Raw genomic sequence first — 19,342 nt, 5'->3', positions numbered from 1 at the left:
GATTAAACTGTCAATCACTAGAGGCGCGCTTATTCTCACATTACTTGTACTATATTGAAAGATGTTGTATAAACAGTCTTAAGTAATATTTTGAAATAACAAAAAATAAGACATATGCGCTACTAATTACATTTACTAATAGTTTTGCTCATATAGTACCTATAGTACCTCTTTAACAACCAAGTCAATTCAGTTTTTTCGTTAATGAGATTAGTTTCATTTATTTACTGAATGAAATACCATTAAAATGTTAGTAAATCAGCAAAGAAACAACATTATGATGGTCAGGAAAGACAATTCATGAGGACACATTACCAACTTATTTACATATTAAGTGGCTATTCGTGACTTAATGTCATAGTTACGACATACTTGTTTCACACAACTGACGTCAATGCTTCTTCTGCTTTTAAGGATTAAATCGAATTACTTTATCTTAAAATGTTACAATACATTGAATCGAGTAGCACTTTCCTTGTCATTTATAATTTCTTAACGTAAGTTTAACTTACGCCAATACACATTTTATTAATGTTGATGCTTAATTTTGTTTCCATGTTGTTTGATGGAGTCATAGTCTCTATATCCTTCATCCTGTTTTGTTCAACTTAATTCTCTTTTATGCACAAAGATTCCGCATTATTTTTACATTGAAGTTAACACACACCAACAATTATTAAGTTTTGATTCACATAATGAAAATTTTCAAATATTTAATTCCCACTGAAAATACAATACGAATATTTTTGATTCATTTGAATCATAAATGAAACAACATGAAGTATGATTATACCAGATTAAAACCATGACACTGATCTAAACATATAAGCAATCTACGTCGCATCTCTTGTCGATCGGTGATATTCGGCAAATCAAGCAAATTGAAACATGTATGCGCTACTGGTAGTGCTTTCTCATCACATGGCTGTATCCGTATCTGTACTGCTGACATACCCTTTAAAATAAAAAAATTTTCCGTACAAACCAAACAATATGAGGGATTTAGACCTTACAATATGTAATCAGTAAAATGATATTTTCCCAATAAATGTTATTGAAAACATTTTAATTTTACTTTGTTGCTCTTTTTGCCAGAGGCGAAAATTTTGAATCTAATTGCAAAATATTTCTATTAAATCTTTGTAGAGCAATGGAAAACAGAGTTATATTTTTGAATTCTAAATTATATTTACTTTTAAACAAAATATAAAAAAACCTGAATCGGTATCCTTGTGGTTCCCATTAAAAATTGCAAAAATTTCTTCCTTTCAACAATGTTAAATTCAAAGAAAACTTCCCAAAAACAAAGAATTGCTTCGTGTCGTGCGTGATATACTCCTTTATATTCTGCATTCTAAACTATTGTTTATAACGATACTTTTTATAAGCAACAAACTGCCATGTAAACTGCATTTTAGTTTTATATGATTGGGAAAATTTACACTAAGTTTAAATGGAGTCCTTCAAAACTGCATAGTCATAAATTCGGGAAGTTCATCATTACTAGCTCATAGTCTTTCTACAGAATTCTGAGAAAGGAAAAAAAAAAGAAAAACCGAACTTTTCGAAATAAATTCCAATCATAATTTTCATTACCAACAACCATCTCCATGAGTTCTTGCGGTTGAAAGAAATTCATGATTTTTGAATGCATCACGCTTCCGAATCCTTCAGCAAATGAACGCATTTGACGACCTATTTCACCATAACAACCTTCTTCCAAGCGTTTTTTTATATAAAGCTAAACTTTTTCAAATTATACATAATACAACAAAGTAATTTATTCATTCAAACTACAGTTATGTTTACATAAAGCTAGACTTCTGTATTTCTCTTTAATTTAGATTATTTTCTCACTTTTTCACTATTTTCATTTTAAATAAATTATGCATATTCTAACAGTTTGCGCCAACACCTATAAAAAAAAAAAGAGAAAAAAGAAAAGATGGTGAAACCTGGACAAATTCAAGTTTATTTGCTTGATTTACTGGTATTTCAGCACCATTTGTTTTCAGCTCGATATCCTTACTATCACCCAATAAGGATACAGAAATCATGAATGTTAAACAAAAAACTTCTTCAATATCGTCATCTTCATAATCCAGAAGACTCCTCAACGATCTAAAATACCATAGTAGACATAAATTTAGCAAATGACGCTACAAAGATTAAAAGTATAGCTCACAAACATTACAGTTATATCAGGAAAATGATATCATTCCAGTTCTTTTAAATCAGAGAACAAAACAAAAAAAAAAAAAAAATCACCTTCCTTCTGCAGGACTTAATTCACTTAAATCTTCAAGTTCTAATGGAACATCCAAGATTTTTTTATACAAAGCCAAAGGAAATGGAAAATCAACGAGGACACTGTTGTAGATAGCCAAAGCGCATAGCATTCCAACAAGTTTAAAGCTTAATGGATCTGTTTCTACTCCTGAGAACCAAATTAAATGTGATTCTTCATTCTCTGTGAACATCCCATATCTAAAAGCAGTTACTATGATAATAAATTAAAATTTGTAAGCCTGACAATATAATAATGTCATGTTTAGTCAAATGATAGAAAAAGCATAACAGAAAAAATAATGAAAGTAAGATGCTGAGAGAATTTAAATAACATAAAATCTCGACGTTCCTTTTTTTTTTTTACCCGCAAGAACATATTATGCCACAATATTTAAAAAAATTAGCAATTAGTATTTCATAACATACTTTGCTTGAAGTAATTCTTGAAAAAGCAACATGAAGAACTCTTTTTTTACACCACCAGCATCATCAGCTTCTTCACCGATAAAATAAACCTATAACGAAACACATAAGACATGCTGTATATTGAAAAGCCGCAAACATAGTGTGATAAGGAAGCATTACAGATGCTGAGAACTGTATTATTGCCACCACAATAAAATGAGCAGATGGTTTAATTAATAAGAAACACTTGCATGGACAAAAAAAAAAAAAAAAATGATGCACAACGGAAAGATATTGGAGTTCGCTGTCAAAAATCATGACCCCTCATGATAACAAATTACCACTGGATTTGATTTAAATTTAAATCGTCCGAAATTAATTCATTACATCGATTGAGGCATACTTTCAACGGTTTTTTGAGATCCATATGTTTTGATGACAATAATGCAATCATTGCATCGTCAACAATATTATCCCGATGAACAGATATCTCAAAGAACGGATGCGGTTGAAGCGAAATATTGAAAGGCAATATCATAATTCCAGAAGTTGACATGGAAATCTGAAAACATAGCATTGATCCAAACAAATAAGATCTATCGAAAAAAAAAGTAAGTTTTGAAAAGAACAAATGAAATATCAGTACGTAAAATAGTTGCAAATAAAATTATTCGTTTTTATTGCACTAGAAAATGCGTCTGTATATTTTGTATAAACATTATTTAAAACATTAAACATACACAATAAACATACCTGCATTTGAATATGAGCCTCCAATTGCAACAGATATGTTTTTAAGTCCGCATTTAAAAGGAACGGATAATTTGACCAATAGAAAACATCATGCTGAGCCTGAAAACATAGGTTTTATGTGCCAATTCATATTTACCAAAAAGAAAAAAAAAAAAAAAAAACACGTCACTCAAAGGACACGACGATCTTTGTTCATCCTACACCACAAAAATGTGAACCTGTCAATAATAACTAACGTTAAATTCCCATCCAGCAAGATCGTTGGCCATATCAACTTTTTTCTGTAAATTATTCAAGTAAAATTTATCGTAAGCAATCAACTTCTGGGATTTGTTGATGGCATTTAATCGCGATAAAATCGAGCAAAAAGGAATAACATTAGAAGTATTATTCGGCTCATGTTCCACAAGCTGTTCTAAAGCCTTAACCAACGCCGATACTAAACGATTGAAATGTCGTCGCTCAAATAACGACCACCACTTCTCTAAATAAACGCTTCTCAAACAAAGAATTACACTAGATTTTTTATTAGAAACTAAAAAAGAAGCTAAAGCAAATTAAGGAAAGAGAAAAAAAAAATGAATAAATACTCGTGTATATCGTTTATCTAGAAATAAAATCTAATAACAAACCTAGCACCTTCCGATTTGCTTCGCGAAGGAGTTGAATTGAACGAACAAATGGCAAATGAAGTGATTTAACAGATGCATGAGAAGGTGAAGAAAACAAATATAGTGAAGGCAAAATTAGATAAATTCGAAGAGATTCCAGACAGCTTATTTTTTCCCAAGATAGTTCCCACATTCCTGCTGCATCCAAACTTGTTAGCATCTAAAATTTCTTAAATACTCCACAAAATATAATAAATCAATGTAAGGTAGAATGTGTTTGCGAATGAAAAGAGAAGGAGCTGTAGATTAACAAATTCCTTACTTGTTAGCAAATTCCTTGTTCTATCAAACTAATTACTAAATTGTAGATCAAAAATACAGATAAGAGAAGAAAAACAGACTATCTCCGCATATTGATCTGCGTCTGTATTTTCCGAAATAATACTGGATGCTTGAACCACATGATCCAAATCCAAACAACTATTTGACGCACTACATCGATATTTTTTTTCATTTTCATAAAGAAATGAGGCATTTATTGAAGATAAAGACGAAAATACAGATTCCAATTCTCTGCAAACACTCTAGTAAGCACAGAAAAGTAGATTATCTGAAAATTATGAGACTTGAGAAAAAACACAAATATTATTTTGTAGATCTAAATCTAAATTACTAAATTACCCAATAATAGTTAATTTATCACCAACTGCGAACAAGTCACGAATTCGCTGCAATGACAAATACTTCGGCTTTTGAAGATAGCTACTTGGTCCAGAAAGCACATCCTGAAAACAAATGATTTCTCATCGCTATCATTATCAGCCAACTCCTTATCAGTTGCTTTGCATTCTTTACTTATCTATTTAAGGTTCATAAATTTTTGCAAATAAAATTTAAAGCTGAAAATCTGTCAACAGTTTTTGAAGAATAAATGAACAACTGCATACATATGCATGTTTTGTATGAATCTGTAAGCAGAAACTTTGATCCCAACCGGCAAATACCGATGCCACGTTCTCAACTGAATCAATCACACGTGGTGTAATTTGATTTCGTGTGTTTCCATGACCCAGCTGCCCGTTGCTATTCAATCCAAACGTATGCATCTTTCCATTTGCCACAACTATTGTGTGACATCTAAACAACAGGTGAATATGACAAAGAAAAGATCAATTTCTGTCATGAAATTCAAAATAAACCTTCCGCAGGCAATTCTCGTTACGTGACTTCCAAGCATTTCGGTAATGCCTCTCATACAGTTCTGTGACCTATTTGGCTGGCCGCAACCTAATTGTCCAAATGAATCGCTACCACATGAGAATACGCGTCCTTCATGAGTGAGTGCAATGGAATGACTATCCCCACATTCAACAGCTACAACTGAATTAATATTTGGTACTGCACAAGGATTAACCACATCTGAAAATATAAAAATTAGTGCCAGCAATATTTCAAATTAGTGACAAGATCCAGACAATTTCATATATTATATATATTTTGACAACATCGATACTAATCTAATGAGAAGCAGTGAAAACTTCAGAAGGTTTTCATATCTACAATACATAAAAAGTCCGTACAACGAATTCATTGCATCATTCTCTTTAAACATTAATTATCCAGGTAAACACGCCTTTGTTTGTAAAATCTCCAAGTTGCCCTTCTTCATTCTTTCCCCACGCAAATAATGTTCCGCTTGCTGTTAAAGCCATTGTAAACAAATTCCCAGCACTAACTAAATAAAATCACTAGTGTTAGCATTTAAATAAAAATAATTAAACTAATTATATTCACAAGAGAACATAATCTGAATCACAATAATTTCACTTACTTTGAACTATAGGTATAGAAATGAATATTTCAACTTCAGCAGGAGAATGTCGTATCCGTCCATCGGACTGTTGGCCCCAAATAAAAACTCGGCCACCTGAAAAATTGAGTAACAACTTGTTCAAGTCTATTTGATTAGGTTTCAATTTGACTAAAATCAGAACTTACCGCCATTTAATGATACTGTATGAGATGCTCCACAAGCCACCTGAACTGTTTCTGGCAATGATGGCACACGCCTGAAATATATGTAAATGGTTGTGAAATAAGATAAATATTAAGACTTTTTATACACAAAACGAATCAGTGAATAATGCACATTTTTGTTCCTTACAAATGTAGTCTGCATACTGGCCGCTTAAACTTATATGCCAAAAATGGACTTCATTAATGATCGCAGTTGAATTTATGTATTTTCAACTACCTACAGATAAACAGCAAACAAAATTTGCAAAAAACTGATAAAAAAATACTTGGGAGTATCAGAAGCAAGAATATCCCCAGACATTGCAAGTTGCCCATGACTATTACTACCCCATGCGAACAACCGACCATCGTCTGATACTGCCATACTGTGACTTCGACCAGCCGATATTTGGATGATGCTAACGGTACTTGATATATGTACAGGATATATAGTATATGAGCCTTCTCTGACACCTCCTCGACCAAGTTCACCATTATAATTACTACCGCAAGACCATACCTACAAATTTACAATGGTTTTAAAAATAATAAGGATAAAGGAGAGAAGAGTACCATCTTCATCTTATAAAATCTGCTATTAATTAAAGCAAACAGTATTCCAAAAAATCAACTGTAATGGATTCAGTCAGAAACAATAATCTGAAAGTGCTATTCAAAACAGTTCATAATCTCTGACAAAAACCAAAAACGAATCAATCTGAAATGAAAGAAGTTGACATAAATGAGATACTTTTCCATCATCAGACAAAAATAGCGTATGTCTTTCACCACTAGCGATAGATTTCACAGTAACACCATTTTGTCCAGTTGGTGCACCATATACCAACCGCGGAACAATCATCATTTGAGAATCGCTTTCAACAGAATCCGGACGAAAACCCAATTGTCCGTCACCTGCACATCCGAAAACGTACAACTGCCTGCGAGCCATAATAACAAATAATCTGCAAAAAAAAAAAAACAAAATTATTTATTTCCATTATGTTCTAAGGCTTCGATAGATGCTATATGACATAGATATTTCAAATTTTCACAGTAATGTGAAATTTGGATTGCTCTTTGCGTAAATAAAGCTAACAAATGTAAGTTAGATTCGCATTTTTTTTTTTTTTTTTGAGAGATAACTTTTTTGTTTACAGTTTCATACAGGTCAAGATTTCTTATACTGCCTCATTATTTATTCGATTATTTAGTGTGTTATTTTGACAATTCAGCTACTATTAGCACTTCAGCCATATATTATGAATTTTCAATAAAAGTTTTAAGGATCAAAAGTTATCAAATTAATTAACTTACTCGTTCGATCCACCACTTTAATTCAGTAATCGTTTAATTCGTAATAAACAAATGGAACATAAAAGAATACCACCAGACGCTCTATTGCCAGACTCGTGATCTCCTATCCAGAAAATGCGAAAACATTAATCTCCATCAATGATTCATATTTCTTCTTTTTTAAATTAATGATTTTTAATAGTAATATCAGTAGCAATATTAATCATTTTTAGTAATAATTTCAGTGATTTTTGATTTTTAGTAGTAATATCAGCTTCAAATCATTGGTTATACTCATAATTTCATTTATGCTATTTCATTCAATAACTTCTTATTTCATATTCCTGCTTTCATTTCACTAATTCTAGCAAAGAAATTTTTGTAACTATTAGGAAAAAAGAAAAATAATGTTTCTGGAAAAATGATTTCTAAAATTTCTAAAATAATCAGAAATTAATAAGTCATTTCGAAACGCCATAAAGTCTCACTGCAAGAAAGTAATTAATAATACAAATACGTAAATAATTTGAAAAGCAATCAAGTAAACGACGGTGCGTCCTTACAGTTCCGTCTATTTCCGGGTATTCCGGAATGCATTACGAGGTTGGAAACACTGGAATAACATTGGGCGGTATTACAATTAAAATACCGGAAGTTTGCATCAGGTTAGGATGATTTAACAGGTTACTTCCGTATAAACGTAATCTGAGCATTGCTGGATTTGTTTACTACAACGAATTTATGTTATTTATTGGAGACAAAGGTCAAGAAAGAAAAGTTAGGTTAAATCTGGGCAATTAAATTTGAATTTTCTTGACTAATATGCCGCCATTTTTTTCTTTCATATTCTCTAAATTTGATTTTTGCAAAATGATTCTTATATGCTTCATCGGTTAATTCTTTCATTTTAATTTGCTAATCGATTATTCAGATTGTCAGTTCTCGAAATTATTCGAAAGATTCTTTCACATTTATATTGTTGACTAGAATCAGAAAGTTAGAAGTAATTTCCAGTTTTACTATTATTAATCAAAAATTTTTCATCATAGATTTTCTTGTTTTCGATTTTTTGATCAGTTAAATACATTACTTGTTAGCAGATTTTGTATTTCTAGCCATAATTCAACTTTTATCTCAAATCACGGGTAATTTTGACTTACCTTTACTGTTGTGCAAAGTTATGACACTCCTTCTATCTCATAGTATTATGTGTTATTCCGCGTGCAATTTAATTTTTAATTTTATTTACATATCATATATAGTTGACATATTGTTTAGAATTGTTTTATTCTGGATGATAATATTATCCTAATATTCCTTGGTAACTAGCAATGAACTTTGACCTGTAACTGTTATGCACATTTCAAAAAATTATTTTTGTGGTAAAAATTCTTCATAAACTGGAATTTAATCTTTGTTTGCTAAAAATTTATGTATCGCTTAAAAATAAAAATTTGAACTCAACTTATTATTAGTTAACTCAACTCGACGTATTGTTGTGAAAATGATGCTGAAATGACTAGTAAAATGAAGTCATTATTTGATTGATTAATTAAAATCGATAACAATTGAATTAGCAGATAAAAAATAAGTGGTAAACTAACAAGAAACTGATAAAACGAATAACTGATAATGTAACTGATAAAACTAATTTAGGATTGGAATTTGAAAATTAAATTAAAGAAAATGGAATTTTTAGGTTTTCCATTTTCCTCCTCAATTATGTTGTCCTCATTTCGAACTTTTTTTAGACTTCCAAGCAAATTATTTGACAAACTAAACTTAATGTTCAAATTAAATTTGAAAAGCAAATCTGCTACTTGTCATTCTACGTCATTGCTAGGTATTTCTTTCTTGTTTTGAACCTTTCTTTAGATTTCGAGACAACTTATTGGCTAACTACTAAAATGTTAAACTTAAATTTAAAGAAAAAAGTAAAGTCTCGGGTTTTTCTCATATTTCTGATTACTCATCATTCTTTAAACTTTTTAAATTACTTCCGAACTATTTGTTTTAATTTTAGAAAATAACTGTATATTTTATGACAATAGTGGTCCTTTTTCCCGATCAATTTCACTTCTTACAATCCAATCATTTGTCACCATTTGTCACCAAAAAAGAACGATGGAACGGTGGTAATTATTACATTGATCCTTTCATTATCAGTGTTTAATTGGGTCGTCGTCATCGTCGTCGTATCATTAATACATATGCCACATCACTTATACCATTATTTTGCAGAAATTTCGGCTAATCAACGTGTGACATGAATGATAAACTAATGGCGACATCGTTTGCTCTTGTTTTGAAATTTCTCGATCACTGTTAATTTCTGTAATATGGCAAAATAAGGAGTTGAGATCTACTGGTAGTTTTAGAATATATTTTGCAAAACGTATCCTTCTTCTCCAGTATGGAAATGATAATACACACCCTGAATTGAATCAAGATAATCTAACAAATAAATAATTTTTGACCATTTGAAATGTAAAAAAATAAACCTTGTGAAAGCATTTTGAATCTTGTGTGCATAAATTTTACTAATAAAATTTGCTGGACTTTTTTTTTGCCTACTCCTTATACTTGTTTCAGATTTCGTCCAATTTCGAGATGTTGCAATTTCGCAGATTTGCGGGAATGTATAATTCTAGAACTCGTGAATTCAGTTCAGCTGTATCTCCCGTAAAGAACATTTGTATAGTTGGCTCTGGTTTGATGGGTTCCGGAATTGCACAGGTCAGGTCTCTCTTTGATAAATTGTTTCAATTGTATTCATTTCTACATTCTGTATTGCACTGATTTCTTTTTCCTGATTACTTAGATATCTGATTTTGGAAATTCTTGATGTTTCCAAACATTCCTTTTTAATTTTCTTTATATCGAGAATTATATAACAAATTGTAGGGATAAATAGTTAGATGATTTATTTTTTTATACATACCTTCCTATGTAGCTAGCTTTGCATTCATCTATTATAGGTAGCAGCGCAAGCATCGATAATGGTGACATTAATCGACAAAACGGATTATGTTCTAAATAAATCAAAAAAGTATATCCAGGATAATTTGGAACGATTAACAAAAAAACAATGCAAAAAAGATGTAAAGGTGATTTAAAATAATACGGTAACTAATAAGTTGTTGTATTATTTTCTGTTCGTGTTTTTCCCCACTTCTTTCATTTTCTTTTTCGTGTATATTATTTTTCTTTATATCAGTTTGTTTTTTATAGCTAAGAGAAGTTTGATAAACTATATTATAGGTGCAAGCAACAATCGTTGAAAATACAATGGAAAAAATATTGATGACGACAAATCTTGAACAAGGTGTTCAAAATGCAGATTTAGTGATTGAAGCAATTGTCGAAAATCTTCCAATGAAGCAAAAACTGTTTGAACAAATTGAAACTATCATTACAAGGTTTTTTTTTTTTCTATGGTCGGTTTTATTACTTGATTTTTAAAAATCTCTAATAGGATCAAAGATAATTTTCAATTTAAAATATCAATTTGATCAGTGACACTCCTCAGTTAAGCTGATTTTGCTTCAATTAAGCTGATTGCAGTCACACCATTAAAGTTTCTTAGTAATTAATGAACTCTTCACTAGAAATATCTTTATGGTTTCTTCACTCACATGATTCTAGCGATTCAACTGTTTTGATAGGTAATAAAAGCAATCATTCATTATGGTTCCAGGCCGACACTACTTGCTAGCAATACATCTTCACTGATGTTACGAGACATTGCGAAAAATTTGAAAAATAAGTCAAGATTTGGCGGTCTACACTTCTTCAACCCTGTACCAATAATGAAATTATGCGAGGTAAATCATTCCATTTCTTATTGAACTTCAATTTTCAGTGAATTATAGACACAATTTATTGTGTTTCAAAAAAACGATCAAATATGTCGTCGATCACAAAACCATCATTCATATGTGAAGACTAAATTTTCAGGTAATACGATTGACAGAAACATCAGATGATACATTTAATGCCCTGCAGGCATTCGGGAAAACAGTTGGTAAAACGACCGTCGAATGCAAAGTAAGCTAAACAATTTGTTCGCATAGTATTAGCTCAGTTACATTTAATATTTGAATTTCAGGATGTTCCCGGTTTCATTGTCAATCGCCTACTTATTCCGTATCTGATAGAAGCTATCCGAATGGTTGAACGGGGTGATGCGTCGCCACGTGACATTGACACAGCAATGAAGTTAGGAGCTGGCTATCCAATGGGACCGTTTGAATTGCTCGATTATGTGGGCCTTGATACAACAAAATTTATCCTGGATGGTAAGTTTGTAAACCGCTTAACGCATATATAGAAACAATATTTTTAATAGGAACCTGATTTCAGGATGGCACAAGTCTCATCCGAATGAGAAACAATTTGATCCAAATCCGATGCTGAATAAATTGGTAGCTGATGGGAAGCTTGGGAAAAAGTCTGGCGAAGGATTCTACTCTTACAAATAAGAAATGTCAAATGTAAAATAATTGCATACAATGTCACGCTAGCAATCGCATCTGTAAGGTCGGAAATTATAATTCGTTTGAATTTTAGGTTATCCAAATTTTTTAGATACTTTTTAAGAGTTAGAAAAACTCCATGTCTTTGAAGTTTTTACAGCGACATATTGAAATACAAAATTTAGTTTAACATCTCAAATTATGCTATTCCATGAAAGTTGATAATGATCATACTTAGAATGTAGAAAAGCGAGGTCTTGGACAAAATTTCATTTGAAAATAAAAATCAATAGGTTTTAATAAATGCATGCAAACAAGTTAATGCAATACATGCAAAATAAAAATTTCAAATTATTACCTGTCAGTGTCAATTTCTTTTTAAAAATACATGTGAAGAGTAAGAGAAGTTAAAATTCTTCACATCCAGGAATTTCTTCTATTTTTTTGTTTTTACATTTGAACATTCGTTGCATTTGAAATTTGTCAAAAAGATTCAACATTCAGAAATTAGTTTTAAGTGAGAATTCCAATTCTAACATTTTATATGACTGACAACAAAGACAGAGCATTATGAACATAGCATTATGATTCCCTCCTTACGTCATAAGTGCTTTAAACTGATTATAATTTTCCATCACATTGCTATCAATAGCAAATTCCTTAAAAAGCTCTTTCTCTAGTGCTTCCCGAAATTCAAATAAATCTCTCCAATACTGAAAAGAAAATCATTGAATAGATCTAATGTCTGATAATAAATAAGACATGAAATCAGCTGTTAAAACATTACTCAGACTCGTATCCATTGACTGCTACTGATAACCCTTCCTCAAGTATCCTTTCCGATAATGCGTAAAAACTACGAGACATGACGGTAACGGGTCCAAGCTCTTTCAATTTCAATTACTACAGTCTTTTCAATAATGTTAATTATAAATCAGAGTTTTCTCAATTTCGTCTAATAAACCGTGCCTTAAAGTACGTCACAATTCTAAGATACTTTCCCTGAAATACTAAATGACATTACAAATCAGCAAAATTTTCACCTTTAGAAATACATTCTTGAAACGTCCAGTGACAAATAAGTACCAATTATTCTGGAAATCATTCCCATTGCTTTCGCTATTAACGATGTGTTCCGTCAAGGTAACGGTAAACTTCTGCAAACAAAATCTTTTTAATTATCAACTCCAAAAATGATTGCTTATTTACAATCCTCCTAATGAACGCCATACTCATCCTTACAAATATTGAAAGCTACCTATTTGTAATTTGAATCACTGTACACCAAAATGTCAAATGAACTTTGCGGTTTACATTAGTTCATTTTACAGTAAATGGCAATCGATATCACTTTCGATACAGGAGTTCATATTCGCATTTCTTCAAAATAAGAAACGAAGAATTAAGAGAAACTTACATGGAGCACGTCAAGAAGCAAGTTTTTCAAGCACTCATGTAAATCAGCAAATTCACTTTCTTTAACAAATGATTCCATTGCATTAGGATCAGCCATGTCGTCATGTTCATTTGTTTCCATATCCTTCAAAAACATTATTCATTCATTAAAAAAAGAGAAAAGATATTACTTGAAATCCTCAGGAAATAACAGTATTAATTCAACAATGTTCTTTGTCTTTTTTTTAAAAAAAAAAAATCACTGAATCATCCTTCTGAACAGAATACAGTAACAAAATCACTAACAAAATCATCCTTTTCATCATTCAACTCTTTTTCCTCTTTTTTCAGCTTTGCCTTCTCGATTGCTTGCCTATTTCGACGAACATGTCCACTCACATGTTCAAGGGCTATGTTTAGTATTTCCCAAATCCATAATCTAAAATGTTACAAGTAAAATTAAGCTTTCTCTTTTGCTGTATTTATAGCGAGAAAATTTTTCTATACCTTTCAAACTCAGGCTTCATTTCATCACTAAATAACCAAGCCACAACAGCACTGGCGTCAACCAACGACATTTTCAATAATTTTGTCACCAGTACTATAATCATCTGAAAAATAACTATATTTATATATGAATGTTTGCACATAGTAAGAAAATGTAAACATCAAATAAGGAATGCATGTTCTAAAATAATTCACACAAATTATATCACATTATTCTTTGCACGACGATCTATATAGCCTGAATGAAGTTCATAAATTAGTTTCTGAGGCAAAAGAGATTTAAGTAAAGAGGATCTGACAAATTTATGAGCCAAAGCAAACAACTTGATAAATATCATTCATAAAAAAAAAAAAGATCGACAAAAATACAGCAAATTTCACAAGAAAATATACCTGTCCATGAAGTTTCCAGGTTTCATAAAGTGTCCGTAAAATTGTTAATTGCACATCCTCCCTACCACCAATGAATTCCTTCAGAGTTGAATAATATCTTGAAAGATGTAAAATCTAACGAAAACGGAAATTTACATGTAAATTTCAAAGAAAGCCAATATATGTAACTTAGCATGTTTTTATTAAAGTTTTATATCTTTAAATATTAACTCATACAAGCTTAGTATAGAAAATTAAATGTAGGTACAGCAATGACTATTAAAAGACAAGGAAAAAAAAAATGAAAAAAAAAAGTCACACACTGAAAGTTTTCTGACAAACTACGAGAATTTATTCTCTTTTCTAAAGGTTAAACAACTTATACATCACAGATAACGCAATTAAATAAATTTTGTCTTATATTGTCAAAATGAACTCACCTTGTTAATGCAACAAAATTGTGACTGAAAGTTTTTCGAGCCAAATAAAGCAATACTTTGAAAAAAATGGATAATCTAAAATTGATATCCATTTGATTTTCACTTTGGTTACGCAATAAATCAATCATCCCATCAGCTGATATTTTCTCGCGGAAAGCTTTTTCAAGAACAATAGCAAAGTCACGGTCTGGATGTTCATCTTAAACAAATAAATTAAACTAACTTTCATAAAATATCTCACTTATTAATCCTTAAATACCATTTATTCGAAGAACAATGAAAAAATGTGTGTTGCAGCATATTCTAATAAATACAAATTATCAAAATTATACTAAAACAGATTTGTTCGTTTTTGACATCTTTTAGAGATTGAAGAATGCAGTGTTAAAAAAACTAATCATAAAACTTTGAATAAAAAAAAATTACCATCATTGAGATCATAAGATATGATAGGCTTCTGCGGTATCATTTTTTCAAATGCAGCAGGTAAAAATTCTGTTAATCTTTGATGATATGATAATCGCATACACTTATCCAGTACCTGTGTAACGAAATTACTATTGTTTAAACTATTTATAGTAGTTTTTCATCAGAAATTTCAAATCCTCTCACGTTCGAAGCTAGCAAAATACAAATTGATGCAGTCAAGAAAGTACTAAACGAAATATTGCAATCCAATCACCTCTCGTACGAACATATGCTTCGGAGCAAGACGATCTAATTCAATACAGTCACTCCAATCCGACCAAGACCATCGGTACTCAAAATTTGACATGTGATAGCTGAACCAGTCAATTAATCTGCAATATAACAACAAAGTAGAAGATGATTTTGCTTTTGAAATAAGAAAATATTTATGAAATGTTTACCTATCAATACAAGCAACTTGCATCGAATCTATTCTTTGGTAAAATATTTCAGCAGCCTGTGCTATTACCTGAAAGAAATTTAATGAAAACTGATTTAAATATTAAAACATTAATACTTGAAACTCATGCTTATACAATCAAAAGAAATTAAATTGCATCAAGTAAATAAATTGAAAGATAAAAGAACATGCTTATTCTTTCGGTCTCATCTAGAATAAAAAAGTATGTATTGCTATTCCGAAATACAAAAGCAAAGACACATGAGTCAGTAATTTGTTTCTTTCAAGAAAGCACTGAACAAAATGAGCTTAAAACAAATCATTTGAATGATAAATAGGTCCAATTTTTGTTAATAACAAATTTGGAGAAATAAACCATCAAAGAATGACTAATCAAAATTTATTTACCTGAGGCATACTTTTAGTTTTGCACAATTCAATCAATAAACTTCCATAAAATATTAATCGAGTTGGTGCTTCGGGCAAATGAAACAATTGGGAAAAAATCACTTCTAATATAACATAGTTTATTGGTACCAGTGTACGTTTATCGTATTCCAACAATCTTGAAGCACTAAAATTCGAAAACTTAACAAAATAACAGCGACAAATGCAGATGGAATGCAGATGAATTAACGAGCTATCAGTCTGATTAGATATCTTATGAAATAAGACTAAATGCAAAAAAAAAGTATTGTAGTGAAACAAAAATTATCATAGAAAAACAAAAAAAAGAAACCTCATTTAAAGTGTACATACCATTTCTTCCTATTTGTCTTTTCTTGATCCAAAATCCACCGCAATTCCTCTTCAACTAGGAATCGTTCTATGGAATGTGCACCAGGAAGAACCGGTCCCTAAAATGTATAAAATATTATGAATGCAATAATAAAAAGATGAATATTTCCAGCTGAGAAAAACCAATCTGAAACAAACTATACTGCTGAAATTTGAATAAAAAAACTTCGAGATTCGTAAATGTAAAGAACTTACATCATCTGGACAATCAGCATAATCAAAAAAACGGAATACCACACTAGGAAGAGGATAGATACTACTTGTTGTATGTGGTGGTGGCTCAAAACTAAAATAAAGAGAAAGTTAAAAAGAGTGATTAAATTAATTTAACGACAAGAAAAAATAGCTAAACATAGTAAAATCCAGTGAAAATAAGCTTCACATATGAGATGAAAATAATGGTAATTCATCTCAGAGACATAAAATTAAATAGTAGTCAAAAAATCTTAAGAATGAAGATGAATGCTATTCTTTTATCTTTTCTTCCTTTGTTTACCTTTTTTCACATACATTGTAAAGAATAAGGCATGAAAAAATCAAATCAAAAAACTATGCCTTGGTAAACTATGCTGCAGCGCATCCGCTAACGTTCCATCAAAAGCAACATAATGACGAGTGATAAACTTTTCCTTCCATTTATCAGATCGTAATTTCATAATTTGTGCCCATAAACAATCCAAATATTCTTCTTGTTCATGAATTGATTTCATCCAAACTTGTAGAATCTGTAGATTATTAGAATTTATTAGAGTGGAGAAAATATGAGATCAAAATAATAAATGACATTTAAATCACTTATTCACTTGAAAAGACAATTTGACAAAAATTAAAATCCTAATATACCTTTACATGCTCCTTATTTCGAGACTGCAGATAACTTTCAACAATATCCAACATAGCACTTAATTGTTCTTCATTCTTTTCGGCAAGCTCTTGGCCAACCCAAGGAAGACAATGTAAAAATACATAGACAAACCAATCACGCCTTACCTGAAAAAAAAGTGACTTCTTAATCAAATCTAATCTTCTTAATGGGACGATTTGGCCAATAACCGAAAAATAAAAACTATCTAATAAAATATCTAATAAAAAGTGAAATATCTAATAGAAATAAAAAAGTGAAATATGAAGCCATTACCTGCGGTATACCTGTTTGGGAAGCACTGTTTATAAGATCTCCAAGGAAATCAACAAATGAATCTACTGTGATTACCCTACAGTTGACCAAATCAGAGAAAAATATCACCTGAAACAGAAAGTATGAGTTACAAATCTTACAAAAAATAATATCGAAATTCAGTAAACAAATAATTAATCATAGGGAAGCTTTTCTGAATATCTCTGAAATTTTTATCTTAAAAATTCTACTCAAATTACCAATTTTGATTTATCAGTTCTCTAGAAAAATACTCAACTATAACTCTAATGAATACAAAATCAAAAAGTTAGTGGAAAAAAAAAGAAAAAAACATAAGAGTTGAAAATTTTACAACATATAAAGCGTGATCAAAATCATTTGTTTTCATCAATTCGTTCAATCTTGAAAGAAGTTTGTCCAAAAGCTGTAAATTAAAATGATGAGTGAAAGAGAAGGACTGAATAAATGATGAATGAAATGCAACAAAAATCAAAAGAATCAAAAAAAAAAAATAAAATAAAATAAAATGTAGCACCTCCGCACCGAAATTGTATTTCTTAGCATTCAACAATCCAACCAAAGTGGAATAAATTGTTAGTTTATTTGGCATACTGTATACACTAAAATATAGAATATTAGAGAGAAAAGTTACCGGAATTTTATTCCAATAAAATACTGACCAGATATTGTGATTAGTAATGCATTGAAATGTAAATGTGTAAATATTTGAAATAAACTAAACTTACCATTTCACAAGAATATCAATAATATGTTCTTTGTATGTGTCCAAATCTGTTTCCAGAACTTGCGCTAGACTTTCTAAATTTGATTCTAAGGATGAACTGCTCTGAAAAGACTTTACAGAGAGAAAATCGAAGCAAAAATTTATTTTTGAATATGACAAATTCATTTAGAACATTAAACTTAAAGTTTAACCAAGCAAGAATACGCAGTTTTCTTTATCTTTCTGGTCATTTCACTATTCTTTTCATTTTCTAATCATATGAGAAAACCATCTTAACCGTTGAATTGCTTTTCACCAGTATTACTAAACTAGTATAATGGACTACAATAATGTATGTTTCATGAATAGCAATGTCACAATGAAACGGTAAATCACCAAAACATAATTTTAACATACCTTCTCACCAACATGTGTCAACAATTCTGTTAATTTATGCATAATTTCATCTTCCACCGTATCTGATCCATGTCGTTTACGCTTATATAAAATGTCATCTACAACAATTCCATTACTTATTAAAAATTCAAAATAGTTTATTCATATAATTTATTTCATCAATGTATTTCTAACTCTATTTAGCTTTTATTTAAGCACATTTTTTTTTTCCTTTCGAAAATGTAAACAAATTTACCTTCTTCCAAACCAACATGTCGTCGCCTTTCTCGTTGATCTCCACCATCATCCTGTCCACTAAAATCACCAAAATTTCGTCTTTGATAATTACCATCGCCAAAATTTCGTCTCTGATGATAATTGCGACCTCTATTACTGATAACAAAATCTGAACGACTATTTCGTTCCTTCTCTTCTTCATCACACATCATCTCCTTATTCTAAAAAAAAAAAACCTGTTGTAATGATACTTTAGTAATTTGATAGTTACAAAATCTTTAACTCACAACTGATATGTTATTTAAATTTTATTGAGCAGAGAAAAAAAAAATAAATACACAAATAATTGTAATTTCAATTTTTAAAAATTATAAATTGTCAATTTTGAATTAAGCTAATAAATTATTTCCCAAATTAAAAAAACTGCCATTTTAGTTGAAAAAAAAATCAAAAGAAATAGTGATAGCAACAAATTTATGAGAGATTTTAATTTAATCTGAACTGCTTGTACTTAAGTTAGAGTAACATCGAGTAATACTTCAAATGAAGTCTTAAATGAGACAATTCATATTTCACCACCATCTGTCCGAATGTCACATGGTGTCATCATTATAGTTTGCAA

At 30.4% G+C, this 19,342-nt stretch overlaps 3 protein-coding genes across 3 annotated transcripts; 1 reads left to right on the top strand and 2 right to left on the bottom strand.

The window, feature by feature from the left end:
- Positions 1-787: 787 nt before the first annotated feature.
- On the bottom strand, positions 788-7,026 carry Bma-herc-1 (conserved hypothetical protein,hypothetical protein; the record flags this gene model as incomplete). Its single annotated transcript, XM_043075829.1, has 19 exons — positions 788-955; positions 1,217-1,354; positions 1,562-1,741; positions 1,956-2,121; positions 2,269-2,487; positions 2,716-2,804; positions 3,098-3,256; positions 3,448-3,546; positions 3,684-3,931; positions 4,080-4,278; positions 4,460-4,631; positions 4,740-4,843; positions 5,006-5,195; positions 5,258-5,477; positions 5,692-5,793; positions 5,890-5,985; positions 6,057-6,127; positions 6,362-6,594; positions 6,826-7,026. The coding sequence occupies 19 exons, from the start codon at positions 7,024-7,026 to the stop codon at positions 788-790; spliced, it is 3,054 nt and encodes a 1,017-aa protein (XP_042931763.1).
- A 2,954-nt stretch (positions 7,027-9,980) lies between these two features.
- Positions 9,981-11,851, top strand: Bm1730 (putative 3-hydroxyacyl-CoA dehydrogenase B0272.3, putative; the record flags this gene model as incomplete). Its single annotated transcript, XM_001895733.2, has 7 exons — positions 9,981-10,106; positions 10,349-10,477; positions 10,632-10,789; positions 11,068-11,194; positions 11,328-11,417; positions 11,479-11,668; positions 11,733-11,851. 7 exons carry the CDS (start codon positions 9,981-9,983, stop codon positions 11,849-11,851), a joined length of 939 nt encoding a protein of 312 aa, XP_001895768.2.
- A 590-nt stretch (positions 11,852-12,441) lies between these two features.
- Bma-ncbp-1.1 (ncbp1-prov protein-like) lies at positions 12,442-18,932 on the bottom strand (the record flags this gene model as incomplete). The annotated part of the gene is made up of 21 exons (XM_043075828.1): positions 12,442-12,558; positions 12,889-13,002; positions 13,263-13,385; positions 13,547-13,679; positions 13,748-13,851; positions 14,141-14,237; positions 14,560-14,758; positions 14,986-15,100; positions 15,242-15,359; positions 15,429-15,496; positions 15,836-16,001; positions 16,187-16,284; positions 16,421-16,511; positions 16,781-16,950; positions 17,069-17,215; positions 17,364-17,471; positions 17,716-17,787; positions 17,899-17,983; positions 18,110-18,210; positions 18,505-18,602; positions 18,740-18,932. 21 exons carry the CDS (start codon positions 18,930-18,932, stop codon positions 12,442-12,444), a joined length of 2,517 nt encoding a protein of 838 aa, XP_042931762.1.
- Between the last annotated feature and the right edge of the window lie 410 nt (positions 18,933-19,342).

This window comes from Brugia malayi (assembly GCF_000002995.4).
Source record: "Brugia malayi strain FR3 genome assembly, contig: Bm_v4_ChrX_scaffold_001, whole genome shotgun sequence".
NCBI lineage: Eukaryota > Metazoa > Nematoda > Chromadorea > Rhabditida > Onchocercidae > Brugia > Brugia malayi.
Note: the sequence above shows the minus strand (reverse complement) of the source record. Positions and strands in the feature narration are given on the sequence as shown.